This window comes from Bos indicus, chromosome 10, assembly GCF_029378745.1.
Source record: "Bos indicus isolate NIAB-ARS_2022 breed Sahiwal x Tharparkar chromosome 10, NIAB-ARS_B.indTharparkar_mat_pri_1.0, whole genome shotgun sequence".
NCBI classification, from domain to species: domain Eukaryota; kingdom Metazoa; phylum Chordata; class Mammalia; order Artiodactyla; family Bovidae; genus Bos; species Bos indicus.
Window position 1 is genome coordinate 70,540,924 of NC_091769.1, and position 16,931 is coordinate 70,557,854.

General features: G+C 36.9%; 1 protein-coding gene across 19 annotated transcripts in view; it reads left to right on the forward strand.

Annotated features, from left to right (window-relative positions):
- The window catches only part of KIAA0586 (KIAA0586 ortholog), a 166,106-nt gene that overhangs the window by 38,252 nt on the left and 110,923 nt on the right, over positions 1-16,931 (forward strand). For all 19 annotated transcript variants that reach the window (XR_011568932.1, XR_002181628.2, XR_011568930.1 and 16 more), the window contains 3 exons: positions 1,427-1,507; positions 7,750-7,943; positions 9,294-9,412. Coding sequence is in view for 15 of the 19 variants with exons in the window: in XM_070797669.1 (XP_070653770.1) it covers positions 1,427-1,507; positions 7,750-7,943; positions 9,294-9,412 (394 nt within the window). In the remaining 4 variants the exon portion in view is untranslated. The remainder of the gene's footprint in view (positions 1-1,426; positions 1,508-7,749; positions 7,944-9,293; positions 9,413-16,931) is intronic.

Genomic DNA, 16,931 nt, shown 5'->3' on the forward strand with positions numbered 1-16,931 from the left:
TTGAAAGTGATCATCCTTAGTGTAACTTTTTGGCAACTTAAGCTGTAAGACTCATACGTGAGGAAATAATTTCTGTCTCTTTGGAGAAGAATCTTGATTTAAATGGGAATTATATTAGTTTTCCTGAATGTGAATTTTATAATGACAATTAGAATTCATGTTTTGGGATGTTGCTTTGTCATCAAACTATTGACATGATGCAAAAATGTGCATTTCTCTCTAGTAATATTTATTTGCTGCTTGTGATTGAATGACAGAATTAGGACTAGCACTGTAACTTTTCCTTGGGTTTCATCTGTTCTAAGCAAATTTAGTTATTAAGCATATAGGTTTTTTTTTTTTTTTTTTTCTAGCGTGAAGGTCTTTATTTGTCCCATTGTTGAACATTGTTTTTGAGGAAAGAGTCGTCCGGGGTCGGGGTCGGGGTCGGGGTCACGGTCACAAATGGGGTTTCTCCTGGCACACCCAAGGAGTGGTGACAGGGATGAGGAAGATGGCGAGTTATTTCACGGGGCGGGGGGTCGCGCCGCCTGACGTTGGCCTGCGGTCCCTCTCGGATGGGAGTGCATTCCGCTGCCCCGTGGGTGGGGTTGTCAAGAATCCTTCCCTTTCCCCTCCCCCAACCCCCCCTCGCCCCCGTCGTACCTCGCCCAGGGACGTCCTCGAGAGGTGACTGAGCGGAGAAACTGCGTCCTAGGATGGGCCCCGTCTGGCAACGAGTCCCTGCTGGTCTCTCTCGGAGTTTCTAGGCTGCGGCCGGCTCTCTGGACAGCGGGTTGGTTGTCGGGCCTGAGCATATCGTTTTAAGGAGAGGAGGAACATCAATTTTTCACAATCAAAAATAGTGAAAATAGAATGACCCCGAATGCCATTTGTGCCTAATTTAATTTTTCATCAGTATTTTTTTTAACTAGAAGTTTATGAAAACATATATAATTTCAAATAATAACTTTTTAGACTATTAGTCATTGTGCTCCTAAGGAATTGTCTATTGTGGTTTTTGATAACTAGGTTATATATTGTGAGGCCTGGAGGCTAAATTTGTAAAATAATTGTTTTCTTTATTTTCTTATAAATTATTTGATTCTTTATCTTTTTGTGAGTTTGTGTATGTGTAAACTTATATATCCATGTAAACATTTTTCTTTAGGAGAAAAATCGCAATAATTAACTTGATCAGTTGACTTAAGTTGCTTTGTTGATGGAGTCCTTGATAGAAAAACTGATACTTAATTTTTTATAGCTGTTGAAATGATAACTTAATGACTTGAAGACTAGCTTGGATTTCATTTACTAATTACATCGTTTCTGAGCAGGATATCAACATAAAAAATAGAAGCATGTAATTATAAGCTTATGCTGTGGGTGGTATTACAGTAAATTAGGTATAATTTGCAACAAAAACTTTCTGAAAATGCTTTCTTAGGCTCCAGAATTTACGAAGGCAGATGAAGAAGAGATGAAGTTTCCAGGAATGAACTTTGATGAAGTAATTGATATTGTACAGGTAACAAAGCTTAGCAATCCTGTCAATTTATTTTTCTAGTATTTTTTCATGTGACTTGATTATCTTATTTTTTTTTAAACTTAATTTTTTTTTTTTTTGCTGCACCATGCAACATATGAACTGCCAGGGGATTCCCCTGAGACTTTTTTTTTTTAAGAGCAGTTTTGGATCACAGCAAAATGAGAGAGATGTACAAAAATTATCTGTATGTTCCCTACATCCACACATGCATAGCCTCCCCCATTATCAATATATCCTAACAATTTTAATTTGTTAAAGTTGATGTATCTACACTGACACATCATATTCAAAGTATGTAGGTGACCTTATGTTGTACATTCTATGGATTTGGAAAAATGTATTCATTGTTATACTGTTATACAGAGTATTTTCTCTGCCCCCAGGTCCTCTGTGTTCTATTTATCCTTCCCCTTACCCACCCCTGTCCCTAGCATCCATTGATACTCTTACTGTCTTTATACTTTTGTTTTTTCCAGAATGTCATATCCTTGGAATCATATAGTATGCAGCTTTCTCAGATTGGCTTCTTTCTCTCAGTAATATTTACTTAAGTTTCCTCCATATCTTTTCATGGCTTGAAAACTCATTTCTTTTTAGCACTAAGTAATATTCCATTGTCTAAATGGATCACAGTTTAGCCATTCACTTACTAAAGGACATTTTGATTGTTTACAAGTTTTGTCAATTATGAATAAAGCTGCCATAAGTATCTGTGACGTAAGTTTTTAACTCCTTTGGGTAGTTATCGAGGAGCACAATTGCTGGCTTATATGGTAAAAGTATCTTTCCATTTGTGAGAAACCACTAAACTGTCTTGTCATCCTTGCTGTACCATTTTGCATTCTCATCGACAATGAATGATAGTTCCTGCTTTTTCATATCCTTGCCAGCATATGGTATTGTCTGTATTCCAGATTTTGTCTATTCTAACAGGTATGTAATGATATATTATTGTGTTTTAATTTGCATTTCCCTGATGGCATATGATGTGGAGCATCTTTTCAAATGCTTGTTTGCCATCTATACATCTTCAATGAGCTGTCCGAAGGTCTTTGGCCCAATTTAAAGTTTGGGTTGTTCTCTTATTATTGAGTTTTAAGAGTTTTTTGGTATATTTTGGTTAACAGTCTTTATCAGATGTGTCTTTTGCAAATATTTTCTCCTAGTCTGTAGCTTATTTTCTAATTTTCTTGACATTCTTTTCAACAGAGCAAAAATGTTTAATTTGAATGAAGTCCAGCTTATCAGTTAGTTTTTTCATGGGTTGTCCCTTTGGTCTTATATCTAAAAAGTCACCTGATGTAAAGAGCTGACTCATTTGAAAAGACCCTGATGCTGGGAAAGATCGAAGGCAGGAGGAGAAGGGGACGACAGAGGATGAGATGGTTGGATGGCATCACCAACTCAATGGACATGAGTTTGGGTAAACTCTGGGAGTTGGTGGTGGACAGGGAGGCCTGGCGTGCTGTGGTTCATGGGGTCGCAAAGAGTCGGACACGACTGAGCGACTGAACTGAACTGAACTAAAAAGTCATTGCCATACCCACAGTCAACTAGGTTATCTCTAGTTTTATAGTTTTGCATTTTAATTTTAGGCCTATAATCCATTCTGAGTTAATTTTTGTGAAGGGTGTAAGCTCAGTGTCTAAATTTATTTTTTTGCCTGTGAATGTCCAGTTGTTCCAGCGCCATTTGTTGAAATGACTGTCTTTGCTCCATTGTATTGACTTCACTTCTTTGCCATAAAATAGTTGACTGTATTTATGTGGATCTATTTCTGGGTCCTTTGTTCTGTTCCATTGATTTGTCTGCTCTTTTGCCAGATAAAACAACTGCCTTGATTATTGTTGCTTTATAGTAAGTCTTGAAGTTAGGTGTTGTCAGTCCTCCAACTTTATTCTTCACCTTCAATATCATATTAGCTATTCAGGGTCTTCTGCTTCTCCATATAACTCTTAGAGTAAGTTTGTTGACATCTCCAAAATAACTTGTTGAGATTTTTCTTGGAATTACATCGACTCTGTAGATCAATTTGGGAAGAACTGACATCTTAATGTTATTTAGTCTTCCTCTCTATGAACATGAAATATTTCTCCACTTAGTTTTTTATTTCATTCATTTAAATTATATAGTTTTCCTCATAGATCTTAAGGGGCTTCCCTGGTGGCTCAGAGGTTAAAGCGTCTGCCTCCAATGTGGGAGACCTGGGTTCAATCCCTGGGTTGGGAAGATCCCCTGGAGAAGGAAATGGTAACCCACTCCAGTATTCTTGCCTGGAGAATCCCATGGACAGAGAAGCCTGGCAGGCTACAGTTCACAGGGTCGTAAAGAGTTGGTCACAACTGAGCGAGTTCACTTCATAGATCTTGTACATGTTTTGTAGGTTTTATACCTAAGTATTTCATTTTAAGGGAGCATGCTAATGTAAATGGTATTGCATTTTTAATGTCAAATTCTACTTGTTCATTGTTGTTATATAGGAAAGTGATAGACTTGTATATGTTAACCTTGATTCCTACAACCTTACCATAATTGCTATTTAAAAACAGGAGTCTTTTTGTTGTTTCTTTTTAGATTTTCTACATATATAATCATGTCATCTGCAAATAAAGGTAGTTTTATTTCTTCCCAATCTGTATACCTTTACTTTACTTTTCTTGTCAGATTACATTAGCAGGGACTTCTTAGTGCAGTGTTGAAAAGGAGTGGTGAGAGGTGATGACGTTCTTGCCTTTTTTATGATGGTTGAGTATCTTTTGACCATCAGTATTATGTTATAGTGCTTTGAGAAGCTTCCTTTTACTTTGCAGTTGAATATCTTTAAAAATTATAAGGTTGTTTTTCTATAGTACAGTGTTTATGCTTTGTTGCTCAGTCGTGTCCGACTCTTTGAGACCCTCATGAACTGAAGCCCACCAGGCTCCTCTCCATGGAATTTTCCCGGCTAGAATACTGGAGTGGGTTGCCATTTCCTCTTCCAGGGAATCTTCCTGACCCAGGGATTGAAGCTGCATCTCTGTGTCTCCTGCATTGCAGGCAGATTCTCTACCCGCTGAGCCATCAGGAAAGCTTTATCACCTAGCTGCCTCCATGGAACTTGATTGTTAGTTGTTTCCCGCCTGCGTCTCATCTCTCTTGCTTCCTACTTCCTTTTTCTTTTTTATTCCCTTTGGTTTCCTTCTCTCCAGTCTGTTCCTTCTTCTGTTACATTTGTCTGTTTTAATTTCTAGATTATTGACAAAGTTACTGCTTAGTTCATATTGAGGAAAAAAGTTGGGAGGGGTCTGAGATCCAAGAGAAGAGCCCATATAGCAGGAAGAGTTATAGAAATGATAGAAATGGTTAAATACAAAGAGAGAAAAATTAGGAGGAAGTAAAATATTAGATTGGCACAAAACTAATTGTGGTTTTGCATTGTTAAACTTTGCCACTTGATATTGGAATGCATTCTTAAATGTGGTTATGTTATACATCATTTTAATGCACATTTCTTGCTTTATGTTTTTTGTTAATGAATTATTACTTGCTCTTTATATGTATTTTAGACTATTGAAATGATGTTAGACAAAAAGCAAATTTGAGTGATTTTCTTATTCAAGTTCAAAATTGGTTATGAAGCAGTGGAGACAACTCACAACATCAGCAATGCATTTGGCCCCTGCTAATGAACTCCAGGAGTTGATGATGGACAGGGAGGCCTGGTGTGCTGCAATTCTTGGGGTTGCAAAGAGTCGGACACAACTGAGCGACTGAACTGAACTTAACTGAATGAATGGTAATGAATGTAAAGTGCAATGGAACTGCTAATGAATATAAAGGGCAGTGGTGGTTCAAGAAGTTTTGTAAAAGAGATGAGAGCCTTGAAGAGGAGGAGTGTAGTGGGCAGCCAATGGAAGTTGACAACTAATTGAGAGTAGTCATCAAAGCTGACCCTCTTACAACTACATGAGAAGTTGCCCAAGAACTCAATGTCGACCATTCTATGGTCATTTGGCATTTGAAGCAAATTGGAAAGGTGAAAAGGCTTGATAAGTGGTTGTTTTGTGAGCTGCCTACAAAGGAAAAAAATTCATCATTTTGAAGTGTTCCCTTCTCTTATTCTATGCAACAGTGAACTGTTTTATTGATCAGATTGTGATGTATGACGAAAATTGGATTTTATACCACCAGCAACAACCATCTCAGTGGTTAGACTGAGAAGAAGTTCCAAAGCACTTTGCAAAGCCAAACTTGCACCAAAAAAAGTGTCATGGTCACTGTTGGGTGATCTGCTGCTGGTTTGATCCATTATAGCTCTCTGAATCCTGGCAAAACCAGTACGTCTGAGAAGTATCCTCAGCAAATTGATGAGAAGACACCAAAAACTTCAATGCCTGCAACCAGCATTAGTCAACAGAATGGGCCCAGTTCTTCTCCACAACACCTGACCACACATCATACAACCAATGCTTCAAAAATTGAATGAATTGGTCTATGAAGTTTTGCCTCATCTGCCGTATTCACCTGACCTCTCCTCAACCAACAACCACTTCTTCAAGCATCTAGACAACGTTTTGCAGGGAAAATGCTTCTACAACCAGCAGGAGGCAGAAAATGCTTTCCTAGAGTTTTTTGAATATGCTAGAGAAATAAACCAACTTATTGGCAAAAATGTATTGATTATAAGGGTTTCTATTTTGATTAGTAAAGATGTGTTTGAGCCTAATTAGAATGATGTAAAATTCAGGCCCTGAAACCACAATTACTTTTTGTACCAACCTATATAAAGGATGGGAGAAATAGAACATAGAGACTATTTGAATAATGATGTGTCAGTAGACTTTCAAGAAGACATTTGTTCGTGTTTCTTAGACTTTCAGAACTAAGACTAGCTTTGTTTATAATAAAATAAAACCTTATTTTAAATATTAAGAGATATGTAATATATTAGTTACTTGCTCACTGGTATGTTTTCTCTTGTGAGCTCCACATGAATGTCTTGAAGGCAAGAATATTATTTATCTATGTTCCTAATGTGTAGAAGTGACTTTAGACAGCTGTTCAATGTACAAATGAAAGAAACATTATAGAAATAGCAAAGAATTTGGACTTCAAAGAGGAGTGTGTCTACCCTTGCTCTGCCACTTAATAGCTGTGGAATTCATTTTTCAATAGGAGAATATTATTGAGTTACACTTTTTAAAGATCCTTAACTTTTTTTGAGGTACATACTGGATTATTTACAGATAAAATGATATGATATCTGTGATTTACTTCAAAATGATATGTGAAGGGGAAAGTGGATGGGGGAAGTATAGATGACATAGAGCTGGTCATGAGTTGGTAATTTTAAAGTGGGGGAACAGGTAGGTGGGATTCTTGTCATTTATATATAGTGCTATTTTTTTAGCTTTAAATGTGTATCAGATCAGATCAGATCAGTCGCTCAGTTGTGTCCGACTCTTTGCGACCCCATGAATCGCAGCACGCCAGGCCTCCCTGTCCATCACCAACTCCCGGAGTTCACTGAGACTCGCGTCCATCGAGTCAGTGATGCCATCCAGCCATCTTATCCTCTGTCGTCCCCTTCTCCTCCTGCCCCCAATCCCTCCCAGCATCAGAGTCTTTTCCAATGAGTCAACTCTTCGCGTGAGGTGGCCAAAGTACTGGAGTTTCAGCTTTAGCATCATTCCTTATATTTTTCATAACAGAAAGTTTAAAAATTCCGGAAATAACACTGGATCCTGATGTGATGGCACAATTAATGTGTAAAATAACCTAACTGCATTTTTGCTGTTCAGTTGCGAAGTCATGTCCAACTCTTTGAGACCCCATGGGTCTCATAGCACACCAGGTTCCTTTGTCCTACACTATATGTTCCATAAGAGTAACAGCAATATTTGGAAGTATCAGTTTTACTATTATAATAAATTAATAAATATATAGGGGGAAATGTTGGTAATGTTTTATGCAGGAATAACCAAGTTCTCTAGTTTGTTTTTGACTATTTAAAATGAATATTGGGTTTTAAAAGACAAAATAATTGTATAATTAGAGTTTCTTCAATGTACTTTATATGACAAATGTATGTATGATAGTGATACCACCAAATTAGAAAATGATATTTATTAATTTAGAAGTGTTGGTTAATTCAACTATTTACGTTCCCCACCTATACTTGTCATTCAGTAAGTGTTGAACAGTTACTTGAATATAATAGTTCTTTTTTTAATTATTACCAGGAAGAAGAAAAATGTGATGAAATTTCAGAATACTCTGAACCAATTCTGGAGTTTAATAGAAGTGTTAAAGCTGTTTCTACAAAATATAATGGCCCTCCATTTCCGCCAGTTGCTTCTACTTCTCAGCCCACTACTGATATTTTGGATAAAGTAATTCACAGAAAAGAAACATTGGAAAATAGCTTAATTCAGTGGTGAGTTTATAGTGTTGGTGGGCTGAACAGAATTGTAGTAGCAAGTATAGATAGAATGTATTAAGTTTTGGTTGAATATCTTCCTTGTTTCTTTTTGTTTATTAATTTTTTTCTTTGCTGTACTAGTCACTGGACACTATCTGATGTGATGCCGAGGGTTTAACTAACTGTTGGAGGTATTATTTCTGTTCTTGAATATTTGTACATAGGCTGTCTATTATGGCAAAAGAGGCTATTGTTGAGTGACAAAAGAGCATTAAAAATGTTCACGTTCTTTGATCCAGTGGTTAGTTTCCAGAAATTTATCCTAAGGAAATAATTAGTTCTACCAGTAGGCCATAGAATACTTATCATTTGTATTGTAGTGCTAACTGCAAACAAGGCACTGTTTTATTATGTATATATTATGTATATAAACTCATGAACTCTATTTTTATACTTACTTTTACCTGTGAGAAGCCTTAAAGAAGTTATGGAATAAACTATACAATTGACTGTTAATACAGTTAGCAAGATTGGGTTTAAAAGAATATTTAATGATATAGAAAGATATTAATAACATACTGGTGCATAAATGAAGGAGGATACCAGGGATGCAACCATAGTTTAGAAGAGCTCACTCAAAAATGAATGTGCATGGGAAAAATATTGAAAAATAATACCAAATTGTTAATTAACTTTGTTTATTCCTGAATCTGAGATTGTGAGTGAGCTCTTTTTTTTTTTTTTTTAGCTTTTATGTTTTCTCTGATTTTTCTACAATGAACATCTGTTACTTGTATAACAATAATAATAATTAAGAAGCCTGTTAGCATCTCTAAAGAAATATACAGAAACAATCTCCCATTGTGTTTCCTTTCCTTTTACTCTCCTACTTTCCCTTCCTAATAATGACCTTGAAAATAAGTTTTTTCCCTTTTTAGGGGAAAACTGCCTGTGTTGCAGTATATATATTTACTCCTTTGAAGAGAGTGTAGCTGATCTTTTCTAGCTTTGATCTTGTTGGGGTTTTATACATGCTTTCAGAGTAGGGAACCCAACATTTTAGGTGCATGATATGCCAGGTAGTCATTGACCTAACCTTATTTTGAATTTATGAGGTCTTTTAAACTTTTCATTAGACTGATCAGAAAGATTTTAATTTGATAAACTATCTTTAACACAGAGATTTGATGTGTTTTGCTAGGAGATATTTTTGAGTTTTTTCTTCTTTTCCAGGTTCAGCTTTCAGGATGACTACTTTCACATGTAAATTTTTGTGTCTGTGGGTACCAGTTATTTTTAAGGGTGATATTTCTAACCATTTATATATTTCAACTAAATTTAGGAATTCTTAACTTTTTCCCTCAGGGTAGAACAAGAAATAATGTCAAGAATGATCTCTGGGCTCCTTCCAATCCAGCAGCAGGCCACAGCTAATGTCAGTGTCTCAGTCAGTGAGGCCAGTGAGCCATTGACTTCTGACATTGGTAGGTAAAGTGGAATCTTTTAGCTTTTTCTGTTATTAAAAGACAAAACCTTCAGGTCATTGCAAATTTATGTATTCTAGAAATCATGTAGTCCTTAGTTGACAAAAGATAAAAGTCCTTTTCTTTTCAGTATGACCTCTCAGTTCTCTGCAGAGGAAGTTATTTCTCCCTTACGTTCTTATTCCATACTGTAGCATTCAGATTATTCTACCAGCCTCTGTCCCCTTCCCCTAAATCTCTCTGTTATTTCCTGTAGCACTTTGTGTATGTGTATCTTTGTTATAGTAACTATCAAATTGTATTATGATTGGTTTGTATATCTGTCTCACTCACTAGGTTTTAAATTACTTATAAATAAGGGTTTTTCTCATTTAGATCCTAACTTTAAAAAAAAGTAATATATTTATTTTAATTGGAGGCTAATTACTTTACAGTATTATAGTGGCTTTTGCTGTACATTGACATGAATCAGCCATGGGTGTATGTGTGTTCCCCATCCTGAACCCTCCTCCCACCTCCCTCTTCATCCATTCCTAAGGGTCATCCCAGTGTTCCAGCCCTAAGCACCCTGTCTCATGCATTGAACCTGGACTGGCAATCTGTTTCACATATGATAATATACATGTTTCAATGCTATTCTCTCAAGTCATCCCACCCTCGATTTCTCCCACAGAGTCCAAAACTCTGTTTTTTATATCTGTGTCTCTTTTACTGTCTCGCATATAGGGTCATTGTTACCATCTTTCTAAATTCCATATATATGCATTAGTATACTGTATTGGTGGTTTTCTTTCTGACTTACTTCACTCTGTGTAATAGGCTTCAGTTTCATCCACCTCACTAGAACTGATTCAAATGCAGTCTTTTTAATAGCTGAGTAGTGAACTCTGGAAGTTGGTGATGGACAGGGAGGCCCGGCGTGCTGCGATTCATGGGGTCGCAAAGAGTCGGACACGACTGAGCGACTGAACTGAACTAAACTGAATATTCCATTGTGTAAATGTACCACAGCTTTCTTCTCCATTTGTCTGCTGATGAACATCTAGGTTGCTTCCATGTCCTGGCTATTGTAAACAGTGCTGCGATGAACATTGGGGTACACGTGTCTCTTTCAATTCTGGTTTCCTCGGTGTGTATGCCCAACAGTGGGATTGCTGGGTCATATGGCAGTTCAATTTCCAGTTTTTTAAGGAATCTCCACACCGTTCTCCATAGTGGCTGTACTAGTTTGCATTCCCACCAACAGTGTAAGAAGGTTCCCTTATCTCCACACCCTCTTCAGCATTTATTGTTTGTAGACTTTTTGATGGCAGCCACTCTGACCAGCGTGAGATGGTACCCCATTGTGGTTTTGATTTGCATTTCTCTGATAATAAGTGATGTTGAGCATCTTTTCATGTATTTGTTAGCCATCTGTATGTCTTCTTTGGAGAAATGTCTGTTTAGTTCTTTGGCCCCTTTTTTGATTGGGTTGTTTATTTTTCTGGAATAGAGCTGCAGGAGTTTCTTATATATTTTTGAGATTAGTTGTTTGTCAGTTGCTTCATTTGCTATTATTTTCTCCCATTCTGAAGGCTGTCTTTTCACCTAGCTTACAGTTTCCTTTGATGTGCAAAAGCTTTTAAGTTTAATTAGCTCTGATTTGTTTGTTTTTGCTTTTATTTCCATTACTCTGGGAGGTGGTTCATAGAGGATCCTGCTGTGATTTATGTCAGAGAGTGTTTTGCCTATGTTTACCTCTAGGAATTTTATAATTTCTGGTCTTACATTTAGATCTTTCATCCATTTTGTTTATTTTTGTGTATGGTGTTAGAAAATGTTCTAGTTTTATTCTTTTACAAGTGGTTGACCAGTTTCCATAGCACCACTTGTTAAAGAGATTGTATTTTCTCCATTGTATATTCTTGCCTCCTTTGTCAAAGATAAGGTGTCCATAGGTGCATGGATTTATCTCTGGGCTTTCTGTTTTGTTCCATGGATCTATATTTCTGTCTTTGTGCCAGTACCATACTGTCTTGATGACTGTAGCTTTGTAGTATAGTCTGAAGTCAGGCAGGTTGATTCCTGCAGTTTCATTTGTCTTTCTCAAGATTGCTTTGGCTATTCAAGGTTTTTGTATTTCCATACAAATTGTGAAATTATTTGTTCTACTTCTGTGAAAAATACCATTGGTAGCTTGATAGGGATTGCATTGAATCTATAGATTGTTTTGGGTAATATACTCATTTTCACTATAAAGATTGTTCTGATCCATGAACATGGTATATTTCTCCATCTGTTTGTGTCATCTTGATTTCTTTCATCAGTGTTTTATAGTTTTCTGTATATAGGTCTTTTGTTTCTTTAGGTAGATTTATTCCTAAGTATTTTATTCTTTTCATTGCAATGGTGAATGGAATTGTTTCCTTAATTTCTCTGTTTTCTCATTGTTAGTGTATAGGAATGTAAGGGAAATTTGTGTGTTAACTTTATAGCCTACAACTTTACTATATTCATTGATTAGCTCTAGTAATTTTCTGGTGGAGTCTTTAGGGTTTTCTGTGTAGAGGATCATGTCATCTGCAAACAGTGAGAGTTTTACTTCTTTTCCAATCTGAATTCCTTTTATTTCTTTTCCTGCTTTGATTGCTGTGGCTAAAACTTCCAAAACTATGTTGAATAATAGTGGTGAGAGTGGGCATCCTTATCTTGTTCCTGACTTTAGGGGAAATGCTTTCAATATTTCATCATTGAGGATAATGTTTGCTGTGGGTTTGTCATATATGGCTTTTATTATGTTGAGGTATGTTCCTTCTCTGTCTGCTTTCTGGAGGGTTTTTATCATAAGTGGATGTTGAATTTTGTCAAAGGCCTTCTCTGCATCTATTGAGATAATTATATGGTTTTTATCTTTCAATTTGTTAATGTGGTGTATCACATTGATTGATTTGTGAATATTGAAGAATCCTTGCATCCCTGGGATAAAGCCCACTTGGTCATGATGTATGATCTTTTTAATATGTTGTTGGATTCTGTTTGCTAGAATTTTGTTAAGGATTTTTGCATCTATGTTCATCAATGATATTGGCCTGTAGTTTTCTTTTTTTGTGGCATCTTTGTCTGGTTTTGGTATTAGGGTGATGGTGGCCTCATAGAATGAGTTTGGAAGTTTATCTTCCTCTGCAATTTTCTGGAAGAGTTTGAGTAGGATAGGTGTTAGCTCTTCTCTAAATTTTTGGTACAATTCAGCTGTGTAGCCATCTAGTCCTGGGCTTTTGTTTGCTGGAAGATTTCTGATTACAGTTTCAATTTCCATGCTTATGATGGGATATTCTATTTCTTCCTGGTTCAGTTTTGGAAAGTTATACTTTTCTAAGAATTTGCCCATTTCTTCCAAGTTGTCCATTTTGTTGACATATAGTTGCTGATAGTAGTCTCTTATGATCCTTTGTATTTCTGTGTTTGTTGTGATTTCTCCATTTTCATTTCTAATTTTGTTGATTTGATTCTTCTTTTTTTTTTTTATTTTGATGATACTGGCTAATGGTTTGTCTATTTTATTTACCTTCTCAAAGAACCAGCTTTTAGCTTTGTTGATTTTTGCTGTGGTCTCCTTTGTTTCTTTTTCATTTATTTCTGCCCTACTTTTTATGATTTCTTTCCTTCTACTAACCCTGGGCTTCTTCATTTCTTCTTTTTCTAGTTGCTTTAAGTATAAAGTTAGGTTATTTATTTGATTTTTCTCTTGTTTCATAGGATAAGCTTATATTGCTATGAACCTTCCCCTTAGCACTGTTTTTACTGAATCCTATAGATTTTGGGTTGTTGTGTTTTCATTTTCATTTGTTTCTGTGCATATTTTGATTTTTTAAAATTTCTTCTGTGATTTGGTAGTTATTCAGAAGCATGTTGTTTAGCCTCCATATGTTTGTATTTTTAATATAGTTTTTTTCCTGTAGTTGACATCTGATCTTTTCACATTGTGATCAGAAAAGATACTTGAAATAATTTCAATTTTTTTGAATTTACCAAGGCTAGATTTATGGCCCAGGATGTGATCTATCCTGGAGAAGGTTCTGTGTGCACTTGAGAAAAAGGTGAAATTTGTTGTTTTGGGGTGAAATGTCCTATAGATATCAATTAGGTCTAACTGGTCCATTGTATCATTTAAAGTTTGTGTTTCCTTGCTAATTTTCTGTTTAGTTGATCTATCCATAGGTGTGAGTGGGGTATTAAAGTCTACCACTATTATTGTGTTACTGTTAATTTCCACTTTCATACTTGTTAGCATTTGCCTTACATATTGTGGTGCTCCTATGTTGGGTGCATATATATTTATAATTGTTATATCATCTTCTTGGATTGATTCTTTGATCATTATGTAGTGTCTTTCTTTGTCTCTTTTCACGGCCTTTATTTCAAAGTCTATTTTATCTGATATGAGTATTGCTACTCCTGCTTTCTTTTGGTCTCCGTTTGCGTGAAATATCTTTTTCCAGCCCTTCACTATCAGTCTGTATGTGTCCCTTCTTTTGAGGTGGGTCACTTTTAGACAGCATATAGAGGGGTCTTGTTTTTGCATCCATTCAGCCAGTCTTTGTCTTTTGGTTGGGGCATTCAACCCATTTACATTTAAGGTAGTTATTGATAAGTATGATCCCATTAGGAGAAGGCAATGGCAACCCACTCCAGTGTTCTTGCCTGGAGAATCCCAGGGACAGGGGAGCCTGGCGGGTTGCCGTCTATGGGGTCACACAGAGTTGGACATGACTAAAGTGACTTAGCAGCAGCAGCAGCAGCAGCAGCATGATCCCGTTGCCATTTACTTTTTGGGGGGGATTCTAGTTTATAAACCTTTTCTGTGTTTCCTGTATAGAGAAGATCCTTTAGCATTTGTTGAAGAACTGGTTTGGTGGTGCTGAATTCTCTGAGCCTTTGCTTGTCTGTAAAGCTTTTAATTTCTCCTTCATATTTGAATGAGATCCTTTCTGGGTACAGTAATCTGGGTTGTAGGTTTTTCTCTTTCATCACTTTAAGTATGTCCTGCCATTCCCTTCTGGCCAGAAGAGTTTCTATTGAAAGATCAGCTGTAATCCTTATGGGAATCCCCTTGTGTGTTATTTTTTGTTTTTGCTTTGCTGCTTTTAATATTTGTTCTTTGTGTTTGATCTTCATTAATTTGATTAATATGTGTCTTGGGGTGTTTCGCCTTGGGTTTATACTGTTTGGGACTCTCTGGGTTTCTTGGACTTGGGTGGCTATTTCCTTCCCCATTTTAGGGAAGTTTTCAACTATTATCTCCTCAAGTATTTTCTCATGGCCTTTCTTTTTGTCTTCTTCTGGGGCTCCTATGATTTGAATGTTGGGGTGTTTAATATTGTCCCAGAGGTCTCTGAGGTTGTCCTCATTTCTTTTAATTCGTTTTTCTTTTTTCCTCTCTGATCCATTTATTTCTACCATTCTATCTTCTGCCTCACTTATCCTATTTTGCCTCAGTTATTTTACTGTTGGTTCCCTCCAGAATATTTTTGTTCTCAGTTATTGCATTATTCATTATTGAGTGACTCTTTTTTATTTCTTCTAGGTCCTTGTTAAACCTTTCTTGTGTCTTTTCAATCCTTGTCTCCAGGCTATTTTTCTGTAACTCCATTTTGTTTTAAAGATTTTGGATCATTTTTACTATCATTATTCTGAATTCTTTTTCAGGTAGACTCCCTATCTCCTCCTCTTTGGTTTGGTTTGGTGGGCATTTATCATGTTCCTTTACCTGCTGAATATTTCTCTGCCTTTTCATCTTGATTAGATTGGCCTTTCTGTATGCTGGAAGTTTGTGGTTCCTCTTTTTTATGGAGGTTCCTCCCTGTGGGTTTGGTTGGACAAGTGGCTTGTCAAGGTTTCCTGGTTAGGGAAGCTTGCATTGGTGTTCTGGTGGGTGGAGCTGGATCTCTTCTCTGTGGAGTGCAAGGAAGTGTCCAGTAGTGAGTTTTAATGTGTCTATGGGTTTGGTGTGACTTTTGGCCACCTATATTTCAATGCTCAGGCTTATGTTCCTGCATTGTTGGAGAATTAGCTTGGTATGTCTTGCTCTGAAACTTGTTGGCTCTTGGGTGGAGGTTGGTTTCAGTGTAGGTATGGAGGCTTTTGGATGAGCTCTTGTCAATTAATGTTCCCTAGAGTCAGGAGTTTTCTGGTGTTCTCAAGTTTTGGATTTAAGCCTCTTGCCTCTGGCTTTCAGTCTTATTCTTACAGTAGCCTCAAGGCTTCTCCAACCATACAACATGGATGATAAACCATCTAGGTTAGTGGTAAAAAGATTCTCCACAGTGAGGGACACCCAGAGAGGTTCACAGAGTTACATGGAGAAGAGAAGAGGGAGGAGGGAGATAGAGGTGACCAGAAGGAGAAGAGGGGGAATCAAAAGGGGAGAGAGGAATGTAGCTAGTAATCAATTCCCTATGTGCTCTCCACGGTCTGGAACAGTCAGAGAGGTTCACAGAGTAACATAGAGAAGGGAAGACGGAAGAAGGAGATAGAGGTGACCAAGAGGAGAAGAGGGGGAGTCGAAAGGAAAGAGACAGATCTAGCCAGTAATCAGTTCCCTTAGAGCCTAACTCTTGACTGACACCTAGTGATAAAGTCATTTTGTCGTGTTAGAAGAAACTTTTTTGAAAGAAGACATCTAGGAATACAAATCCGAAAGAAAACGAAAACCAATTCATCCAAATAATTGCTCCAAGAATATTTCAAAATCTGTTGAAAAAGCAACAGATGGAAAATGTCAGTCAAAATGAAACTGAAATAAAAAAGAACTAGAAGCTAAAGAGAAGGCAAAGCACCATGAAATATGCCTTGGAGAAACAGGCAGTTGGACTCCCATAGCTTTTGGTCAAGATTCTAGTTGTGGAGATGGTATTCAGCAATCCCAAGACAAGGAGACCAGTCCAGGAAAGCAAGCAAGTATCTCCAAAGATTCATCCAGTTTATAAGGAATATTATCCAAACTGCCAGATACTTTTTCCTCATTGCTAGGTCAGAATGTCCTGATGGCATATTTTGGAGTGTTTGCATTCTCCAGCAGTCTCTCCTGCTAGCACAAAGCAGGGCTAGTAACGGTCCTCTTCGCAGTCCATCACATGGGTCAGGTGGCGGTTTCAGTGAACTAATTCAGGCTTTGTTGCCTTAAGGAAAGATGGTCTCATGTAGAGGGTGTTTAGATTCTGTTCTGTTTTCTTTAAAAGCATGTATGTTCACTTTTGTTTTCCTATGCTTGAGTAGGGCTTTTAGGTTTTATAACAGAGATATTCTGATTTTTTATCATGTTGAAACATGGAATTATGGGAACTAAAAAGGAAACATATTGACATATATTTTTGAATTTGGGTTTGGGATTATGGTGATCTTTGCTGTGGTAGCTCCAGAGTAAATTGTTATTACTTACCTCTCAACAAGTGATCCCAAGATATCTCTACCTACCTTTTAGGGAATTCTGAGTAATGCTGCCATCAGTTCAGTTCAGTTCAGTTGCTCAGTTGTGTCCGAC